The sequence below is a fragment of the Notolabrus celidotus genome, chromosome 18, assembly GCF_009762535.1.
Source record: "Notolabrus celidotus isolate fNotCel1 chromosome 18, fNotCel1.pri, whole genome shotgun sequence".
Classification (NCBI taxonomy): Eukaryota; Metazoa; Chordata; class Actinopteri; order Labriformes; family Labridae; genus Notolabrus; species Notolabrus celidotus.
The window spans coordinates 3480002-3496341 of NC_048289.1; the positions used below are offsets into that span (position 1 = coordinate 3480002).

Here is a 16340-nt window from a genome sequence, read left to right on the forward strand (position 1 = left end):
TTTATCACACGCATACACACAGAGCACACCAGTGCACCAGGGAGGAGTATTGTTGACTGGTATCAGCATCAAAATGTCAAGTAACCTTGAGCCCACCAGCACCGGAAACAATCTACTGCAAACACCTGAGCAGGTAGGACTCCACTTCATTTAAACACATAATATATATCTTTTTTAGTTTGGCCCTGTGTCCGTTCACTGAGCTTTGATGGCACAGTGTTGATAATGAAAATGATGATGCTCTCCAATACACCAAATATGATCTTCTTTTCTCCTGAAGGTATTTCTCTATATCTTGTTTTATCATATCTGCACAGAATTCCAGCTATACGTTTAAAATTACAACTTTTTCCATTAAAAAACATAAAAATTCTTTGTAATTCCCTCAAAGTGGAGCAACAATAAAAAGTCCCCAACCTCAATTGTCAGATTATGGTGAATGGTGACAAACCCCAATCTCCAACACTGACTCATATTGTCCAAATTGCTATTTTAAGCTGCTGTGACTATGATTCAGAGTTATTTCAGATGTAAACTCAGATCAGATGATGCACAATGAGGCATATGTTCCTTTCCTGTAGGTTGTGATTGGTGACAATCAACACTGTTGTTACAAAGTAGGCCGCTTCAAAAGTTAGCGTTAGTTTTGTGGGGTTATAAGTGATTCTCTTTCAAGTTGATTTCCTTAGCTTGAACATTGAGTAAGTTGTCGCCTGTTAGTCATTTTCATTATCAGAAATAGAGGAAGTCAAGGCGGCTCTTATCAGAGATTAAACACATGACTGTTTCTGATGCTGAGAGATGCAATCTTTTTCAGATGAAGCAAGTTTTAACTGTAAATTAAACTTCATTAGAAGAGCTGACCACAGAATAACTTCTTATCTTATCTTATTTTATGTATTGTCTTCTGTTTCAACAGGGACAAGGCTCGAGACTCAAACAGGTAAACAACTCAGCCTCGCATTCAGAGTTTGTATGTTTGTTGATAAGATGTGTCTGTTTCTGCCCCTTCATTTTACTACTGCAGTGCAAGAGCAACACCAGAGTTAGCAGAACATATAGTTCATTGTCCTTAGCTAACTTTAGCATGCAATGATTTGCTAATTATAGACCCTGGAAAGTACTGCTCACACTGACGGGTACGTTTCTTCTGCAGATGTTTTGTATCAAACTAAAGTTTAGATTTTTTTTTAATGTCCAAGGAAAGAGCTCGGGGAAAATCGAGGGGTTCACAAAAGTTATTAAAATGTACTTTCAGGGGGACGTACAAGTCTTACATGGCACATATTACAGTAAGACAGTTCTTGTTAGTAGGCCAGTGTGTTTTTACCATAGCCTGTATAATTATTGGACATAGTATCCGTGATGTCACCAAGCGGCAACCTCCGGTCTCAAAACATGAAGCCCATGTGGAGGTGTTATAAACTGCAGTTCATCATGTGTCCACTTGAGGCTGGCTGCAGAAACACCAGAAACCACATACACACCCATTCAAAGAAGACGATCTTTACAGCAGAAATAAACATGTTCACAGCCTGGTTCAAAAAACGGCTTGGGTCTACATACTAATTTCTATATCGGCACACACTGTACGGGGGTGAATTTTTTTCTAACGCGACGGTTCAGAGGATATTAAGATTACGAGCTTTTGCCCTGACAGACGGGAACACATAGCTGTTGGCTAGGAGGCTCAAACCCAGAACAGATGGGTGATGTCACAGATACTATATCCATTATTTATAGTCTATGGATGTCACCCATCTGTTCCTGAGCGCTGTTTTGAAGCCAATCATTGAACTCAACATAACTTCTGTCCAGCTAGTGTGAGATAATGAGGCGGGCCTTTAAGCTCCTCGCTAACAGCTACAGTGTTCCCGCCTGTCAATCAAGTCAATCAAGTCAGCCATGTAATTATTTGGGCGAAACTTATAATCTTAATATCTTCGGAAATACTTCGAGTTATAAAAAGAAATTCACCTCCCGAACAGTGTGTGCTGATAGAGAAATGAGCTCTTCAGACCTGAACAGTTTTTTGAACCAGGCTGTAAACATGTTTATTTCTGCTGTAAAGATCGTCTTCTTTGAATGGGTGTGTATGTGGTTTCTGGTGTTTCTGCACCCAGCCTCAAGTGGACACTCGATGAACTGCAGTTTTTAGCACTTCCGCATGGGCTTCATATTTAACGACCGTGGGTTGCCGCTTGGTTTTTACGTTGACATGTTTCGACTACAAACTTCCTGCAGTCTTCCTCAGAGGAGCCACATGAAGTCGTTATGACTTGTCTATCAGCTACCTACCTGAAACGGCAGGATGACGACGCCCCCTGTTGACTGACAGTCTCACAGCATCCATTGTGTGTGACAGCGTGTAGAGATCAGGAAGTGGGCCCAGAGAACGGTAAGCCGGGATGAAGGAGCCGACATGCTGTCACACAATTGGGATGCTGACCTAAGACTGTCAAAAGGGGGCGTGGTCGTCCTGCTGCTTCAGGTCGGACGACCGAACCTCTATAAATCAACTGACGGACATCACATCAACACCACGTGACTCCTCTGAGGAAGACTGCAGGAAGTTTGTAGTCGAAACATGCCAAGGTAAAAACACGCTGGTCTATAAATAAGAACTGTCTTACTAGAGTTATCAAACACAAACGTCAACCTGCTGGAGGCCCTGGACAAGACGCCGTCAGGATTCATCATCTGAGCACCATGACAGCAAAACTGATGAACTCTTAAGACTTCTTTGAACTGTGTGTACCATTACAGTTGACATGGGGTCTCTAGAAGTGCACAGGATCTATCTGTCTATGGTATCGTGTTAGAAGTGTCTGGTTTGTGAGAGCTGACTTTGTATTTTCATCTCTCTGTTGTTAGTTTTCTCCCGGTCATGTACGTAAACTGGGGTTGACGAGGAGAACTCGAGAAAGGAGGGTATGCAACTCTTTGTTAATTTACATTACCTCATTTTATTTGCAGATTATGCTCATCAATATCATGCATTCCACAGAATCATGGGTAAATTGTAAAGTGCATGTCTTTCAGGATTTGAAGCAGGATGAAAACCCAGAAGAGAAAGCACGAAAACACAAAGAGATGGAGGTATCCTGACTCACGTGTTCTATATGTTTCTTAATTTATTTGTCTGTGTAACTCTCACTATTCATTTCTGTTTGAAGCTGAAGCCTCTGTATAAAGAGCTGTTGTACACCATCACTCATAAAATGGGCAACCCATCATCAACCAAGGTCTTCACAGAGCTCCAACTCCAGCAGTTCATCAAGGAGGTAAACATCTTCACACATGACTCCTCACTGTGGTTGACTATGACTAATGTTTCCATCTCTCTGTCCTACCAGGAGTTTGCTATGACAGATTCAGAGCACCAGACTTTGAGTGAGAAAGTTCAGAGCACAGAGGTGAGAGAGGAAGCCGTTGTTCCAATGAACGAGACCCTAACATCTGTTTATAGTTCTGTTACTGAGCCTTTTAATGTTGGTATTAAATGGTGTTATCTACATGATGAAGACGGCAGTAAGCGTCTGTTTGAGAAGCAGAATAACTAAACGGCTGCTAACCCTCACAGCCTCCAGTGTACTGCCTGATGGCCACTGTGAAAGAATCAAAGGGGATCCTGGGAAAAGATGTCACAGGTGAGTTCATGCTTTACCCCTTTGGACCATGAACATGTGAATACACCTTTAATACATGTTTCAGTCCACTGGTTGGTTTGATAGGATATAATAATTTTAACTAGACAATCACACAATGACCTGATTTACAAACAAGACAATATTCAAAAACAAGAAATGAAGAGATCACCTGGAGTCCATTTTTTGATCACAGTCAACATGATTCATAAACAACTTCATCCATTACTTTGAGGGAGAGTTGAATTCATCGACAGACTTGAACAATCCTTCGGTTCTATGGGGCGCTGTTTGTAAAGTTGTGCACACTGAAAATAACAGCAAAAATTCTCCACATTTAGCTCCAGAACGTCATAAAAATGTAGTGTGTATTTTTAAGTCACTTTTTAAAATCACATCAAGAGCAATATGTTTGACCTTTTTCACTGTATTTTTGTTGTGGCAAATATATTTATAAATAACAATAGCAATAGCAATTTTATTTATAAAGCACATTTCATTACATATAAGTTCAATGTGCTTTGCCTGGGAAATAAAAAACAAAAGACATTTTTCCAAATAGAATAAATAAAAACAGAAAAGCAATAGATGCACCCAACATACATCAGACACAGCAATCAAACAAACAGCAAGTGTTGCTGCACATGCATCCAGTCACAACAGTCATCATATCATTCATACGCTTGAGAAAATAAATATGTTTTCAGTCTTTTTTAAAAAGTGGAGACAGTTGTTATGGACCTGAGGTCAGCTGGCAGTTTGTTCCAAAAAGATGGACCACAGAAACTAAAGGCCCCTTCACCGGACCCAGATTTCACCCTGGGTACATTTAAAAGACCTCCACCTGCTGACCTAAGGATCCTGGTCGGGTTATACACTGTGAGCAAGTCAGAGATGTACTGGGAAGCTGAACCAGTCATTGTTAAATCTTAAAGTTGAATATAAATATGAATGTTAAATGTTAAATATCAATGTTAAATGTTAAATATCAATGTTAAATATCAATGTTAAATGTTAAATATCAATGTTAAATGTTAAATATGAATGTTAAATGTTAAATCTATATGTTAAATATCAATGTTAAATGTTAAATCTATATGTTAAATATCAATGTTAAATGTTAAATCTATATGTTAAATATCAATATTAAATGTTAAATCTATATGTTAAATATCAATATTAAATGTTAAATCTATATGTTAAATTTTAAATCTATATGTTAAATTTTAAATCTATATGTTAAATTTTAAATCTAAATGTTAAATCTAATGTTAAATGTTAAATCTAAATGTTAAATGTTGCTCTGTGACCCTAAATATTTAGCTAATATGCAAATTGACACAGCCACCCAGTGAAAATACCAAAATAAAAGCTTCATACAGTAATACAGACTTGTCCAGTTCTGACTCTGAGCGTTGTGAAATCTCTTAATGGCCTCCAAAAACTGCCTTTCCAACATTTTCTGCTAAATCAGTGCACATTATGGATGGCAGGCAGTCTGGCTTGTAACTTGTAGGAGTCAGTACTGACAGACTATGGTCCGGATATCTGTATCACTTTATGAAGCTTTTATTTTGTACTTCCGCTGGGCAACAGTGTGAATTTGCATATTAAGTTATTATTTAGGATCAACATTTTACATTTATATTTAACATTTAACATTTGTATTTAACATTTAATATTTATATTTAACATTTGCATTCAACATTTAAGATTTAAATTTAACATTTATATTTATATTTAAAATTTTGATTTATATCTAGCATCTTGGTTAATATTTAGCATTTTCATTTATATTTGGCATTTAGATTTAACATATAACATTTAGATTTTCTTTTTCTAAGTGATATTTTTTGGGCATTTTTGCCTTTAATGGATAGGACAGCCGAAGAGAGACAGGAAATGTGGGGAGTAGAGAGAGGGGGAGGACAGGCAGTAAATGGTCAAGGCTGGGATTGAACCTGCAGCCTCTGTGATGAGGGCTTTAGCCTCTGTACATGGGGCGCATACTTAGACCGCTGGGCCAAGGGTGCCCCTTATATCTAGGTTTAACAGTGATTTTAACTTAAATATATTTGTCATGACAAAAATAAATGTGAAAAAGATCACAAATATTCCTCTACATGTGATAAAAATTTGACATTTAAAAATTCACTCTATGTTTTTGTGACGTTTTGGAGCTAAATGTAGAGAAATGTTATTTTCAGTGTGCACAACTTTAAAAACAGAGCCCCATACGGTTCTTCATCTGGTGCCATACACAACCATGTGTTGTCTTACAGACAGGACTCAGTCTGATCTCATCTTAATCCACCATGAGCAGAGCACTTTGCAGCATTTAGCAAGTTACAGTGGCAAGGACAAACTTCCTTTAACAGGCAGAAACCTCCAGCAGGACCAGACTCATGTTAGACACACACCTGCTGAGACCGTGTTGGTGCCATGATACACACATTAATGCACGCTATGACTTTAATCCATTGACCTCCTGTGTGTTTTGACCAGGTTTCAGTGACCCATACTGCCTGCTGACTATAATGGAGGATGAAGAGGAGAGTCGAACACGCAAGTCCAGAGCCAAGCCCTGTAAATCTGTTGTAAAGGATGCAGTATCAGACGACAAAATCTACCAAACCGACATAAAGAGGCAAACTCTGAATCCTATCTGGAACCAGACCTTTATTCTGTGAGTCTACGTGTGTTGTTATCAGTGAAGCAGGTACACCAGGTTACAATGAGCTTCTTACAGCTTTTCGTTTTGCTTCAGAGAGTTTGAAGACATCGCCGGCGCCAGCTTCCATCTCGAGATGTGGTGAGGAAAACTCCTGTTTGACTGCTTTGAAATCTTCCTCTGTTTTACACTCAGCTCAACAGCACGGCTTCTGTTTCAGGGATAAGGATGAAGAAGTGTCACTCTCTCAGAAACTAGAGGAGATTAAGACCAATTTCAACAGCTTAAGAAGGTATGGTGCTCTCTGCGGCTCTCATACAAACACTTCCCCGAGCACAGCAGGTGATCTTTTGACTTTCGTCTGTTTAGGATGATTAAGGACGCCAAAAAAGAGAAAGGCACGGATGACTTTTTGGGACATGTTGTCCTGAAACTACAGGTATGAGTTGTTCATATTTGTAAATCTGCTACATTACTCTTTACTGTCCTCCTGGTCTAATTATCATTTGTCACATCTAATCTTATCAAGGATCTCCACTGTACTGAAGACAACTGGTACAATCTGGAGCCCAGAACAGAGACGTATCCTGATCGTGGCCAGTGCCACCTGAACCTCAAGTTCATACACAAGTCGGTAGGAAGTGCTTTTCTTTCCCATTACCCTGAAACTGTAAGAATAAGTAAGGAAACCCACAACTCTTGCCCTTCACTGCATGTCATCCCTTCTCTCTTTTTCCACATTTCTCCTCTTGTATGAGCACGGCGCAAGTAACACAAGTTATGAGTTTTCTTTTCGACTATGCGATCATATACAACATTTTAGTCCATTTTTTTAAAGTCCAATCCACTTTATATATATAGAACATTTTTAAAAAATGCTTTACCAAAGTGCTGCACAGTGAGGTAAAATAAGTTAAAACACACAGAACACAAAACACTGTAAGAAATAAATATAATAAAGTAAAATAATCACAATAAAACACATAAGACACTTTTACTTTTTTAGTTGCCATATTTTATTTTATTTTTACTTTATTTTATTTTACTTTATTTTATTTTATTTTATTTTATTTTATTTTATTTTATTTTATTAGATTATATTTTACCCTTGTCATTGCTATTATTACTGTTATTATATTTTTTCAACTATGTTAGTACATTGTTGTATTCCCCTGTCCAGTGTTGTAAGCTGCTGTAACAAAAGAAATTTCCCCCAACGGGGGACAAATAAAGTATATCTTATCTTATCTTAAGAAACATATTTAAAACACAGTAAGACAAATAAATAAACATAAAGGAACAGATAGAGACCACACAACTCTCATGCTGGGTTAAAAGCCAAGGTGTAGCAGTTAGAAAACCAGGTGTTTCAGTGTGGACTCAAAAGCACAACCGGAGGCAGATGAAGCAGTTAAGTGAATTTATTGAAGGGAACAAAGGGTGGATGGACGGGATCCAGGGTCCAAGGAGTGAGGAGGGAATCCAGGGAGAGAGTGTGGCAGCATGGCAGTGATTGGGCGGTAGCACTGGGGGGCTCGTGGAGGCACTGGAAGAATGGGGGACAGCAGAGTTAGTCACTGGTACAAACACACAAAGCTGGAAAGCTCGACCAATTGAAAATTCATGAGAGAACTCTATAGAACGGGTCGAAATACCACATCAGATGCAGGTATAATCTGGCACTGGAGAAGCCTCACAGCAGGACTTAAATGCAGGTGGTGATTGCAGTAATCTGGTGCAGGTGTGAAGGTGCAGGTGGAGCCGCCCAATCTCTGTGAGGAAGAGAGAGAGACTCCACACAAGAAAACTACTTCCAAAAATGCCAACTTAAAAGCCATAAAACATGTTGCAATCACCACCAAAAATAAGTTTAAGGCAAGGTTTAAAAGTCGGTAAGGTCTGAAGTCGGAGCTTCTTCCCCAGTTTGGGGCCATAGGTCACCCCTGGTCAGCAGACCTCAAAGACCTTGAGGCGTTATAGCCCTCCAAGAGATGGGATATGCACTGTGGTGGTGCTCCATTTAAAGATTTAAAAACAAACAATACAATCTTTAGATGAATCCTAAAATGAACAGGGAGCCAGTGGAGGGAGAGGAGGATGGGAGTAATGTGCTGTCGCTTACGAGTACCAGTTAAAAGACGAGCAGCAGCAATTTGGACTGACTGTAACAATGGCACAGAGGTATGGTTAACGCCAGCATAGAGAGTATCACAGTCGTCCAAACAAGTAGAAATAAAAGCATCTCTCAAAATCATTCAAAGTTCAAACAGATTGAATCTTTGTTAAAAGCCTCACATGGTAAAAACAAGATCGGACGACAGAATTGATCTGCTTATCTAATTTAAAGTCAACGTCCATTCTGACACCAAGATCAGTAACTGTGGGTTTAATGTAAGGTTGTAGGGAGCCAGGGTCCAATATCAGGGCCTTACATGCCGCACTGGGTTCAAACACCATGACTTCAGTCTTTTTTTCATCAAAGTTTAAGTCTTTTGTCACTTCTCTGTGGGGGCAGGTACATTTAGGAATCATCTGCATAAAGGTTCAAAGACATGCCATGTTTTTCAACCAGAACATTAAGGTATATGTTCTGTCCGCCCCATAAGACAGAAACCGGCAGGGGAATGGGCTCTCCCTCCCATACTCTTTGAGACTCTTTGTACCACAGTAAAACCCTCATGCTTTAGTTTGGATTACTTTGATTCTGGGTTTTTTGTTTCGTGGTTGACAGAGAGACGGGACGCTGAGTGCCGGCCGAAGTGCTTACATCAACTACTGTGGTATTCTGCAACAGTTCGTTCAGGCGTACATCTCCAAGCAGCAGGTATAAGCTTTTTGAAAGTGTCGTTTAGATGTCTTGTTTATTTCTTCTTTGTCCTCATAACAAGCTCATCTCTTGTGATCCCTCTCAGAGCTCAGCTCCGTGGAAAGGCGCTCTGTGCGGCGAGGCTCAGACTCTGCTGGAGCTCTACGCCACACAGAACAACCTCTCACCTTTTCTTCAGGACCTCGCGTAAGCTTCTAGTTAACATTGATTATCTGAGACTGTTTCATAATGATAGGAAGTATAATCCTCTGTTTGTGTGGATGTGTGTCCCTCTGACAGGAAATGGGTGGCTTACAGTAAGCTGTACCAGAGTTTAGAGGTGGATGCATCTGTTCTGTTCCAGCAGCTGACCAGCATAGAGTACCACTGGCATCAACAGGAGCTGCCACATCAACAGGTATCAGAGAGCTAACAAAAGGTGCTTTTCAACCGCAGGAACTTTCCCCAGTGACCTCTTGAGGAAATATGTGTGTTTCGACAGCAGGAACCGGGTCTAAATTTAGTTCTGGGGTAGTTAATCTCCTCCTGAAAAGCCCCTGCTTGTTGGGAATACTCTCCAAAGATCCAGGAACTTTGGGGGCGGGGCCTGCATTGTTGAACGTCTCTGATTGGTAGAGTACCCACAGTATTTTTATTTCACCCTCCGTCCACACTAATATCACATACTCCTGTGATTCACTTAGTTTGATATCTCCAGAACATTGCTCTTCTCTGAGCCTGATAGTGTGAATGCGTCTCTGTCAGCTCTCGGTGTCACACTCTGAAGAGTGACCCTGTAAACTGGAGACCTTCAGCTGAACGTGTCAGTGTTTGTGGAGTTTACACAGCTGTTGAAACACAGAGGGAGTTCCTGGGAATGCAAACTAGTTTAGTTTTTATTAAGATTTCAAAATATCCTCATCAGATATTTAATGAGAGTCTTAAGACGTTCATAAGGGATGCATCTGGCTGAATGTCCCCAGTTGACAGGGTCGCTCTTTAAACTGGAACACCGGTCGATCTCTGCCATGGCAAGTTGAACCTGTCTGGCGTTTTGAATCTGATTTTCGACTTGCACTTGTCTCCCTCCAAGTGTCGATTCAACATATCAATTTTTAATGTCAAAAAGCACAATCAAAAACGACACAAGATGAATCTCCTTCATGCTAACAAGCTAACTGTGGTGTCGCTCAGGAGAATGCCGGCCTGTCCGTATCTGTCTTTTTCTATGGTGTTGTCTTTGTATTATCATCTTCGTGGTGTAATGCAATTTCTTTCATTACTTTGCCATACGTCCCTGGCCTGATTTGCATAATCCCCACCGGACTTAAGGCCTCAGGGGAAACGCTGACAACATTGTGCTACAGGAATCATTTAGTTCCTCAAGGAGTAGTACCAGGAACTAAACGTTTCTTCTGGTCAAAAAGCACCAAAAGAAAATAATGACATCTTGTGCTAAAATACTTCACTTTGAGTAATCTACTTCATTTCTATCTTACTCTGTAATCATATTCCATGTTCTTCATGGAGTAGAGTTCATGTTGTGGAACTTACAAAAACGTCTATAAATCCTCCTGAGACCAAATATTGAGTTTTAGTCCTCTGTGGGGAGACAGGAGCGTCAGAGGGGTATTTATTGAATTTGAATCTAATGATGTTACAGGCCGTTTTCACCTTTATTGATGGGATAGCTGAAGAGAGCATGCTTGAACCGCTCCAACAAACGTATCGCACCGAAAACTCTGAGCACGTAGAGGACATCCTGGCCTTACACAGGAGTTCTACCTTTTATAAAGTATCCACATCTTATGGGGATGAGAGCGGTAAATGGTTATAAAATATGCATGTATGATCTTCTTGAAGCATTCAGTTAACATGCTTGGGATAGAAACGATTATTTACTAACTTTCAAAGCAGTATTTCATTGAAATGCATGAAAAAGTTGAACCCTTAAAGTGTACTTTGGTATCCTCTGTGGTGCAGACTGGTGCTGACACTAAAGGTTTTTATCGTGGTGTCAAAGGGAACAGGACTTTGACTGAGGCAGAGAAAACTTTTCTGAGAGCTCAGATTAATGAGGAAAAGAGAGACAGAGTTTAGAGAGTAGTTTCTGACAGCTTTGGATTGAGAGTTAAAAACAATGTGTGAGCTGTGGGAATTCTGAAACTTTGGTTTGCACCGACTGACATGAGTTGTGACTGAAAGCAGTTGTGAAACCTGGATTACTTTACACTTATTGAGACAGATTCTCTGTTACTTCTTGAAGTGAGAGTATATAGCTTTGTAACGAGGTTAGTCCTATTTCTGCAAAATAAACTGTGTTCCTGTTTACAGGAACATTCAGTGTCTCCTCTGAGCATTTATCATACAGCAATCCCTTGGAAATTGTCAGGAAGGTTGACAGTTCGAGATCACTCACTTTTATTTTGAAATTTACAGAAGCATATTCACATGAGAGAGAAAGATCTGTTCTGTTTTTCTGAGTTAACAAGATACCCGGCGCCTCAGCTGCACTCTGTGGGGATCCAGTATTTACATCAATTGTCTGATTGTCTCTTGAGTCACCACGTAGTCAGCTTGAATGCATTTCAGATGCATCATCTTATATCCACAAAGCCGTATCTGCTCAGCTGATCCTGGAGAATGTTGCAACATCCAGCAGATCAGAACGGGCCTTAACAACCGCAAAGTCCTAAACTGCTGCCCAAGTTGACAAACTAACGGCCAAATTCCACCAGATCTGAGTCCGGTCCATCTCCGATCCATTACAGCACCTGATTCTATTCTAGTCAGTGTGTTAACTTCCACTGGATCCACTCCGTTACGTTCCAGCTGTGTCTCTGATCCGGCAGAGCCCTCCGGATGCCGGAGCACGACGCATCAATCTCAACAGAGCAGATGGAGCGGGACAGGAAGTCAGGTTTCACCAAAACCAAATGAAAACATCCGGTTAATTTTCAGAATAAAACACTCTGTGTTATCACCAGATCGTATTTCACTTAACTACAACAACAAACCAAAGTCATGATGAGGGGAGCCAGGCCTGGAGTCAACAGGTCAGAGGTTTTCAGAGGACCAGAAAGTCAACATGGATGAGGAGAGGAGGAGGAGAATCCTTGATTCAGTGATTACCGCGGGAAAACCTTGGTCACATGACTCCAGCTGTCCGGAGGTCCTGCTCTGTGCTGCATTCCGAAAAAGTAACCGCTGGGTGTTGGCGGATATGAGAGCACGGAGCCCGACTGCAGTGGATCGGAGACAGACCGGACGTAGATTTGGTGGAAGTCCTGTGTAATAACAATACCATCTCTGTAACTAGCATCTCCCAATGCTTGAAACCCAAAGTAAATAAAACTGGATTAAACCGAACAAATGGGGCATGTTGACTTCCTCGTGTGGCCTTCAGGTGCTTTTGGGATTTTACAATAGCAGTGTCTCGTTAATTAAGAAAAACAAAGCAGGTTTTTTTCTCATGTGAATACAACACGCTTCCAAGAAATTATTTCCATGGTTGTTTTATTTGGTCCTGATGTTGCCAAGTCAGCCATGCCCTTATTACGGCAAAAGACCCAAGTTTAATATCTTCAAAAATTACGAGTTACAAAAAAATGTCATCCCCTGTGCCGTGTGTGCTGACAGAGAAATGATCTATTCAGACCTAAACTGTTTTTTGAACCAGGCTGTAAACATGTTTCTTTCTGCTGTAAAGATCGTCTTCTTTGAATGGGTGTGTTTGTGGTTTCTGGTGTTTCTGCAGCCAGCCTCAAGTGGACGATTGATGAACTGCAGTTTTAGCATCTTAAGACCGAGGGTTGCCGCTTGATCCAAATGCAAAAAAAAATTTAAAAAGTTAATTTGCTAATAAATCTAAACAAAAAGTGTTTCTAACGAATGAATCCTTTTCATCTCATAGATTTAATACATCTTGAAATAACTCAATCTTATTTATTGTTTTAGGTTTGAGGAGGATGTGTGATTATGATCTGTCTAAAGACTTGATTACCTAACGTTACATAGATCCATTAAGATTAGCTTTACCTTAGGTTTAACATGGAAATATGCTTCATCCACCAAAAGTTACTGAGCCTTTGTGGCAGCTGCCCCTCGGCTCTGGAACAACCTGCCCTGGTATATCCGCTCTGTGGGATCAATTGAGGTTTTTAAATCTTCTCTAAAGACTCACCTCTTCTCCCTGGCTTTTACAGTAATCAAGGTTGGGTGGACATCTGGCAAAATCTTAATTCAATTTTAATTTATTTCATTCTATCTCATTTTATTATATATTTGCACTGTGTTTATGTATCTTAGTATTGTATCTTTGTATCTTTGACATTGTTTGGGTTATTTTTGTCATTTGTGCTGCTTTTGATCTGTACAGCACTTTGGTCAACTCTGGTTGTTTTAAACGTGCTCTATAAATAAAGTTTGAGTTGAGTTGAGTTGAGTTGAGTTGAGTTGAGTTGAGTTGAGTTGAGTTGAGTTGATGTAACTTCAGGTAGAATAATCCCAAAAATTAATGGTATCCACAAAGTAGTTATTTTGGATTACTTTGCATGTTTTACTAAATCTTCAGTGGCTCAAAAACCAAACAACAAAAAGAAAGAAAAGAAAGAGATGATGCATGAGTAGTTTTACGTTGAAAGGGTAACTTCATGCAGTGATCGGCCCCTCACGTCCTAGAACAACCTGATCTTGAGTGTTTGACAGCTCTTTTACTTCAGTCTCTCCAGTTCCTCCTCGTGGTTTTATCATCCGAGCTCAGGTTCACGTGGAGGCTGTGGTTGAGACAGGTTTCTCTCTCTGTTCACAGAAACAGGAACTCGGGGACTCTCTTCACAGCTTCCTGCAGTATGGATTGTGTCTGGTGGCCAAATACCGAGACATCTTCCCTCCATCTTCCAGTGCTACTCCGAAACTACACACACTCCTCAGGTACACAAAGAGACGTGTGTGAACACAACTGCTGCAACTGTCAGTGCAGTTTTTATTTTATTTATTTTATTTTATTTTATTTTTTTATTTTATTTTATTTTATTAATTGATTAATTGATTAATTGATATTTATTTACTTATTAATTTATATTTATTAATTTGATGTTTTTATGTTTTCTTCTAATAATAATGGTAATGAAATTGTAATTGTATGGTCCTTTAAAATGTTTAAATGTTCATGATTTTGCACCTGTCCGTTGATGCATTGTTAAGCACTTTGTAATGTAGTTTTTAAAAGTGTTCTATGAACAGAAATTATTATAATTTTTATAATTATAATGATTAGAACATGTTATTATTATTATTATTTTTAGTATTGTTATTATTCTTATTGTTATTATTTTTAGAATTATTATATTTTGCATTACTATTTTATTTTATTTTTTATTGTATCATCATTATTATTAGTAGTAGTATTAGTATTAGTATTAGTATTAGTATTATAATTTTTTTATTATTACTGTTGTTATTGTTAGTATTATTGTTAATATTATTATTATTATCATAATTTTTTATACTATTCATGTAATTATTTTTATTTGTAGTGTTATTTTTATTATTAGTAGTATAATTATTGTAACCATCATTGTTAGTATTATTATTGTTCTTGTTGTTCCTATTCTTATTATTATATCTGGTTAATTGTAACATGCATCATGTCATGTTTAGGATCTTGGTCCAGATCTGTAAGACTCAAGCCTTTCAAAAGCTGAACCCAGCACAGTTTGAGTTACACGATGAAGTCTGCGATGCCATACAGGTCAGAGGTCATACTTATTCTTCCCACCAGTATGTGTACCAGTGTACGTCTTTAATGTCTCATTAAATGACTTCTGTGACAGACGGGAACACAGGAATGGTTCACCATCAAGAAGGGTTTGCACCAGCCCATGACTAAGGTAAAGACAAGAACTTCATCAGAGACTTTGTTTTGTGTTTGGAGTTGAGTCTCAATTTATTTTGAAAGTACTGTTGTCTTCTTTGTTTCACCATGCAGGACCTTTCAGAGATTGTTGGCGCCCTCTCCAGCTTGATCCGGGAGGTGCAAGAAGATATTAAACACAATAAGGATGTGTGGAACAGAGTGTTTGTGAGGTAAGTCAGAGCAGCTGGAGCATTTTCATGTAATCAATGAACCCTGGTTATGGCTCTACACAGGTCTGTATGTGCAGGGGTCCTGGTGCTGGCTCTCCTGAACCATCTTGATTATCATTAGTTTATAAACCTTATGCATATGCTGTAAGAACTAATGTGTTTGTTCTCATCCGTACAGTGCAGTTCAAGTGGACGTATTCACTGTAGCCTACAAGAAGTTTGACAGTCTGGTAAGTCTCAATAATCAATCAATCTTTATTTATAAAGCGCCCAATCACAACAGACATTATCCTCAGACTCTTTCCAAACAGCAGGTCTAGACCATACTCTATGTTCTATTGTTAACAAAGACCAAACATCAAGACAGGATAACATCCAGTCCCATCTTACAGACAGGACTCAGTCTGATCTCATCTTAATCCACCATGAGCAGAGCACTTTGCAGCATTTAGCAAGTTACAGTGGCAAGGACAAACTTCCTTTAACAGGCAGAAACCTCCAGCAGGACCAGACTCATGTTAGACACACATCTGCTGAGACCGTGTTGGAGAGAGGGATAGAGGGAGATGAAGAGAGAGAGAGATGATAGTGGGGAGACGGATAGTAGTAGTTGTAGCAGCTGGTGTCTGGCACATCCACAGCAGCAGAGATCCAGAGGAACCTACGAGACAAGGGAGCTCAGGGACTCCAGAAAGGTCTATGGTTAGTAACTTTAATGGGACAGGGAGAGTTAAAGTAAGAGAGAGGAGAGAGAGGGAAATACAGGATCCCAGTGTGTCAGTCTAAGCCTATAGCAGCATAACTAAGAGCTGGTCCAAGCCTGATCCAGCTCTAACTATAAGCTTTTTCAAAAAGGAAAGTTTGAAGCCTACTCTTAAAAGTAGAGAGGGTGTCTGCCTCCCGGACCCTGACTGGTAGATGATTCCAAAGGAGGGGCCTGATAACTGAAGGTTCTACCTCCCATACTACTTTTAGAGACTTTAGGCATGACCAGCCAGTCTGCATGTTGGGAGCGTAGTCTTCTAGAGGGGTAATAGGGCACTATGAGCTCTTTAAGATACTCTTCCTCGTTCTAGTCAGTACTCGAGCTGCAGCATTTTGGACCAGCTGAAGAGTCTTTAGAGATTTA

The 16340-nt window shown here is 39.6% G+C and overlaps 1 protein-coding gene and 1 long non-coding RNA gene across 3 annotated transcripts in view; one reads left to right on the top strand and one right to left on the bottom strand.

Moving 5' to 3' along the window:
• unc13d (unc-13 homolog D (C. elegans)) overlaps positions 1-16340 on the top strand; it is a 24017-nt gene continuing 7677 nt past the window's right edge. Inside the window, exons 1-20 of one of the 2 annotated variants that reach the window (XM_034708052.1) lie at positions 1-133; positions 920-943; positions 2875-2931; positions 3043-3099; positions 3177-3284; positions 3357-3416; positions 3584-3650; positions 6153-6333; positions 6415-6459; positions 6539-6610; positions 6688-6757; positions 6848-6952; positions 9050-9142; positions 9231-9331; positions 9425-9542; positions 13935-14056; positions 14786-14876; positions 14959-15015; positions 15114-15211; positions 15390-15441. In XM_034708052.1, coding sequence (XP_034563943.1) covers positions 74-133; positions 920-943; positions 2875-2931; positions 3043-3099; positions 3177-3284; positions 3357-3416; positions 3584-3650; positions 6153-6333; positions 6415-6459; positions 6539-6610; positions 6688-6757; positions 6848-6952; positions 9050-9142; positions 9231-9331; positions 9425-9542; positions 13935-14056; positions 14786-14876; positions 14959-15015; positions 15114-15211; positions 15390-15441 — 1638 coding nt within the window. In that variant the 5' untranslated portion in view covers positions 1-73. Of the gene's footprint in view, positions 134-919; positions 944-2569; positions 2596-2874; positions 2932-3042; positions 3100-3176; positions 3285-3356; positions 3417-3583; positions 3651-6152; positions 6334-6414; positions 6460-6538; positions 6611-6687; positions 6758-6847; positions 6953-9049; positions 9143-9230; positions 9332-9424; positions 9543-13934; positions 14057-14785; positions 14877-14958; positions 15016-15113; positions 15212-15389; positions 15442-16340 lie in introns of those variants that run through there. The other variant, XM_034708053.1, reaches the window with a different exon arrangement.
• On the bottom strand, positions 7724-8146 carry LOC117830106. The gene is made up of 2 exons (XR_004634728.1): positions 7974-8146; positions 7724-7864 (listed from the first exon to the last, which is right to left on the bottom strand). It is a non-coding gene; the product is annotated as an uncharacterized LOC117830106 (long non-coding RNA).